General features: G+C 35.9%; 1 protein-coding gene across 1 annotated transcript in view; it reads right to left on the bottom strand.

The window, feature by feature from the left end:
- Positions 1 to 218: 218 nt before the first annotated feature.
- Positions 219 to 6000, bottom strand: part of qsm (Zona pelucida superfamily protein qsm) — a 267114-nt gene continuing 261332 nt past the window's right edge. Inside the window, exon 8 of the mRNA XM_067148424.2 lies at positions 219 to 4750. Coding sequence (XP_067004525.2) covers positions 4527 to 4750 — 224 coding nt within the window. The 3' untranslated portion in view covers positions 219 to 4526. The remainder of the gene's footprint in view (positions 4751 to 6000) is intronic.

The following is a 6000-nucleotide window of genomic DNA, read 5'->3' as shown; positions in this document are numbered from 1 at the left end:
GGATAACAGTGGGACACACAATATGAAGAAAAGGACTACAATGCAGAATTTTTCTTTTTTTTCTTTGTTTGATGTCTTGTAATCATTGCATTATCAAGAAGGTACAACATAGCGAGGGCATAATATGACAGCAGTGAGAAGCGATTAGGATTTTAATTTTTTAAGAAGAGAGGAAAGAGTTGAATGACTAAATTATTAATTTTCAAAGGTGTAATTCATATGTTTTAAAATATTTTTATTGATGTTACAATTATTCACAAATTGTTGGACTCGTCCTACACATTTGGAAAAAATGTTTTTTACCAATGTTATTTTCATATAAAGCTGCATTTTTTTTAATAATGTGAATGATAAAAGTACTCAAAGCTGTTCTGAATCAAAATAATGGATTAGTTAGCTTTAGAGGCTCTGTATGCATTTGTCAGCCAAGTATCCTTCTTTTCATCACAGAATCAGAATATCCATTGTCCATAAATGTACTTTGTACAGTTAATTACATGAAAAGCAATTGAAAACTACCATTATATATGTTAAGTACAATACTCTTTACATAAAAATGATGGAATGAAACTTTAAAAAACAATTTTATATGATCAAAATTACAGTATTCTTATATAGAGAAACTTTCCTTCTTAATCCAGTGAATTACCATAACTCTGCTAAGGGCTTACATGTTTAAAATTTAACCTAAAGTCTGCAGTAAGTAGGGAAAATGGAGTAGTACAAAACAATGAACTCATTCTGGACTTAGAAGAACAACTGTTGCAACAGGAACATATTGAACTTCATGCTGCTTATAATCAAGTGGTATTGATTGTTTTTTCTAGAGCTCTGAGTGCTTTGCAATTTCCAGGTTTGTTCAGTTTATTAATTTTTCTTTATTCAGTTACAATTTATTTCTTGCACTGTATTGGTAGTGTTCTTGCACCCATATTTCCTTACAATATTTCTGTATTAAATGAAAAGTTTCTTCAACTTATCCTAGCAACTCTGAGTCACTTCGATTCATTTCAGTTTTGACCAGGGATTTAAGGCCATATGCCCTTTTTGATGCCCCATGAATTTCAGGTGAAAATTCTCCCAAAACATCCAATGGGATTCAAACCTCATCTGAGTGGGAAGCCAGCAGCTAAGCTACTGTGCAAATCATCCTCCACAGAATTTCTGTATTAAATACATATCTCATACTAAATCTGATCATGTATTTATTAATAGGTCTAGGCTATTTATATTACTTTAAAATATCTTCTGTCAGTTTTGAACTGGATTTCTCCATAATAAGTTGATTGCTATGGCTTTTCCAAGTACTGGTAGTAACCTTTCATGTACTTGTGCTGATTAAAATATTTTCTCTTTTGTTGCTGGACAAAGTATCTTGAACACATACATTAGAAATATAAAATAAAATGGAGTTATGAGACCAGGTTTGCCTATGACAACAGAGCAAAACATGGTAACAGCTGAACATTGGAAAGGAACTTTAGTACTACAATTTATTATTGTTCCTTAGTTATGAATAGACTGCAGATTAAAGCAGCTTTTTTATTTACTTAAGTCTAAAACTTTCTAGATGATTAGACACTTTTTCTTCTTGTGTTTTTCTATGGAACTTTCAGATAAAGCCAGTTTTAGGTCCAATAGGTTTTGATGAGTCCTTCTTCATGTTATGTTCTGTTCATTTGTACTGAAAATAAAATTTAATTCAAGATATCCTGCTTCATAGAGCCAATTATAATGCTCTATTGGTTGATCATACAACATTACTTCCCTCCACATGCAAAATCTAATTATCTTATAGCTAAAAGGAAATTGAAGTTCGAAGTTAATCAGTCTTTAAAATTAAATACAAATAGAGTGTTAGAAGAGTAAGCTGTACATAATTGGAAGTTACATCATGGAGGGCTTATCGCAGCTTTCATTAATTCCATTTCCGTTCTTTTTAACAAGTAACAGTCTTTTCCATCAGAGCTTCACAAATTACATCAAAGCTAACAGATGGCCAATTTTTCAGGATCTTACAAAATACAGTACATCAGTATTGCTCATCTGCAGTTTGACAACTGCTACATCAGCCTGTTGGTAATGTTCTTCAATAAAGATTATCTTCTCTCTCTCTCAGCATGGGCACAAATTATATTGCTGTACACATTATTCTGAAAATTTTGCATTGAAAGATATTGTTGAGAAACCATTATAACAACAACAACAACAACAACCTGAAACCATTTCTTTATGCTGAGCATGCACAGTTCCAATGCTTTATTTATACATAATCTTCAAATGATATTTCTGATACTACTCACTAATGATGGAGGAATAAGAACTGGGTTCCCATTCTTTTACTGAACCTTTGTCCATATCCGTGGCTAAACGGTTAGGTAGCGTGCTGGCCCGTGGTCTAAGGGGTTCCAGGTTCAATTCTTGGCTGGATAGGGGATTTTAACTTTCATTGGTTAATTCCCATGGTTTGGGGGCTGGGTGTGTGTGCCGTCTTCATCATATATATAGTGTCAATTCGAAAGACCTCCACCAGGGCTTTCTGGAAGCCACTCATCATTAATTGAAACTTTAATCATGAAATGGTAAGTTTTGTATATTCAAGTCTTAAATAAAATGAAAGAACATGAAAATAACCTTCTTGACCATTAGTAGTTGACATTGTGGCTTCCAGCCTAGTTAGCCTGGGTTCAGTTACAACCTCTCTAAAACCTAAAACAGGTCTGAAGATCCAAAATGGATTTTGATCAGTCTTGCAAAGATAACCAAGAAGATGAGTGGTTTAAAATCCCATATTCAAACTTCCCATAAGTATTTGAAGCCAGCCCCATGGTGTAGGGGTAGCATGCCTGCCTCTTACCCGGAGGCCCTGGGTTTGATTCCCGGCCAGGTCAGGGATTTTTACCTGGACCTGAGGGCTGGTTCGAGGTCCACTCAGCCTGCGTGATTAGAATTGAGGAGCTATCTGATGGTGAGATGGCGGCCCCGGTCTCGAAAGCCAAGAATAATGACCGAGAGGTTTCGCCATGCTGACCACACAATACCTCGTAATCTGCAGGCCTTCGGGCTGAGCAGCGGTTGCTTGGTAGGGCAAGACCCTTCAAGGGCTGTAGTGCCATGGGGTTTGGTTTAGTTTTATAAGTATTTTAATTTTATTGAAAATTTACCCTCATCAAATCTGCTAAATTTAGTGTGGTAATTACCATAATATGAACCAAAATTTCTTCATTCTCAAATTATTGCTCTAATAAACGATAAATACACATAAAAGTATAAAAGTACCAGGAGGCTTTTAACTGCAATATCCTATGTGCATGATGGGAAACAGTATAAACTTCTCAATCTAATTAAGAACAAACTAATTTTATTAATAAACTATTAGGTTTGGGTAAGTCACTTATGCACCTTTCTTAAGCTACAGTCTGCTTCAGTATTCCTTGTTGTTTTATATCAAAACATATTAGAAGTACATATTCTGCATCCCACAAATCAAGCTTTGTGTTAATGCTCTGAATTTGTTGTGAAAATTGTTACTCTGTAAATCATATTCTAGATACTCTTGTTCAGTTAAACTTGAACCCAAAAGTCTTTCCTATTTCAGTTAATTTACTCCATACACATCAATTTTACAATGAGATAACCTATGGACTCACATTATCCCTTATTCCTCAGTCATTTGCAAGTAGCAGTTAGAGATATATTCCAAGCTGAACAGTGCATAGCTGCTGAAATGTTCTTTCTAATTTCTGAACTTTACTGACATCAACTTGGTACACCAAAAACAGGGTTGTTTTTGAGCAGCATAATGTCAGCAAAATGTTTGTGCCACTTTCACAACATAATAGGAAATGTCACAAAGGAATCCCTACAAGACATGAAAGGTTTAGAGAGGTGGATGTACACCCGACTGTATTCTTGTTTCAAATCCATTCACATGGAGGGATAAACGTCAGCAAGAGACAGCCATAGTGGTTATTTCTCAAGTAAATATACAGCAGTTGAGGTGGGGAAGGTAAGATAGTCTTAATACTGCACCATTTGTTGAGATATTAGTTGTATTTCTCGAAATCACTGATGATTTCTTGTAACTGCACCTAGATTCTATTGGTTAAAAGTTATCCATGTTTAACTAAAGGAAGTGCTCCTTGTCCTTCCTCTTCACATTTGATACAGGCTCCTTCACAACTTGTTGCCATCACTTATCACCACATTTCAGTTTTTACACTAATTTTCTGGACTCAACTAGCCAAATAACACTACTGTTTCTGCTTACATCTTTCTCAGTCATTTGAAATAACTAAAATATATTGATTGTTTTAGTGTATTTAGTCAGCACCAACAAATGCTATCAAATATTATTCAACAGATATCTTCAGTGTACAAAATGGGAAGATCTATAAATATCTCAACAGTTGATACAGAAGTGTTTCTAACAGTATGCTCATCTGCAGAATTCACTAAACCGTACCCATCTTTTCTCTCTGTACCTTTCAACTCCAGGACATTTCCAATAAGCAGGTTGAGCAGGTCTAGTGGACAGCAAGAAGTACAACCATCAACAGGATTGTGAACATGGTCACTGCAGGTGCAGATGCTGCATTATTTTCTTCTACAATGGTGTACTTGAACTGCTCTCGAATCTCCTCAGCTGCCAGTTGCATGCCAGAATTTGAGTCTAGACTTGGTTCAGCAGGAAGAGCATTTGAATCTCTTTCTGATAGAATTTGAGTCTTGTTACCAGCCATAGATATTCCTAAAAACAATAAGAATTTTGACATTTATGAAACAGGAACGGAAATTCATCTCACAAGGGGGAAAGACAGAACTTTCTTCATGAAGGCATTGAATACATATCTATTTAATAATTTATTTATTCTAGAAGTGTTATATTTAAGAAGATAATAATGCAAAACTTGTATAACTTATGAATATCACTTAACTTTATTTATTATTATTATTATTATTATTATTATTATTATTATTATTATTATTATTATTATTAAGAAAGGCTTTGATTGTCCTTGGTAAAAAAGAACAATGAGGAAGTCCTCAATTTGTTGAATAAGAAAAAGAGCTTCTAACAACCATTATGGAGTGAAAGATCAGGTACATTGGGTACATCATGAAAGGTGAACGATCTGAATTTCTCCTACTCACCGTTGAGGGGAAAATTGAGGGATAATGATCTGAGGGGAGACAGAAATTCCGGGGTTAAAGACTTGCACTGCTGGTATGGACGAACTTCTATTGAAATTTTTTGAACCGCTCTTTTGTGAATTATCATAATCAATTGGACTGCTAAACTTCATAGGGAGACTGTGCCGTAATTCAGAAAAGTAGATTTGTTGGGGAGGGAATGTTGCTCACATTGCAGCTTTTGTTGAGTTGTATGTTATTTCTGGGTGGTGCCAAATAAGCAACATTGCTGGTAAATCTGACATTCCAGCCCTGTCGAAGCTGTAGTACATAATCTGAACCTTGACTATCATGAATACATACATTCAGTACATTTAATACATGCATCTTCACTGCAGACCGTTCTTTACTCGTCAGCCTGTTTCCAGTCATTCGACCAGATCAGGAATGGAATGAATGAAGCCCCCATCTAGCGGCGAGGATAGGAAATGTGCCGGCTGCTGAAGCCTGTTGCACTTCTCTGGGGCAATGATTAATGAATGATTAATGAAATGATGTTGGAGAGTGTTGCTGGAATGAAAGATGACAGGGAAAACTGGAGTACCTGGAGAAAAACCTGTCCTGCCTCTGCTTTGTCCAGCACAAATCTCACAGCGAGTGATCGGGATTTAAACCATGGTATCCAGCGGTGAGGGGCCAGCGCGCTGCCACCTGAGCCACGGAGGCTTCACTGCAGACCGTTATGTTTCACTTTAGTCTGCAAGCCACTCTGAAGTTACTGAACTCTGCCACAATTCTCTATTTCAAACTCATTCTGTGGCCTCATGTGTACTTCTTATTTTTAAATCACTAGAAACTCAGCCTAAC

This window comes from Anabrus simplex, chromosome 5, assembly GCF_040414725.1.
Source record: "Anabrus simplex isolate iqAnaSimp1 chromosome 5, ASM4041472v1, whole genome shotgun sequence".
Taxonomy (NCBI): Eukaryota; Metazoa; Arthropoda; class Insecta; order Orthoptera; family Tettigoniidae; genus Anabrus; species Anabrus simplex.
This window is presented reverse-complemented; position numbering and strand designations above follow the sequence as displayed.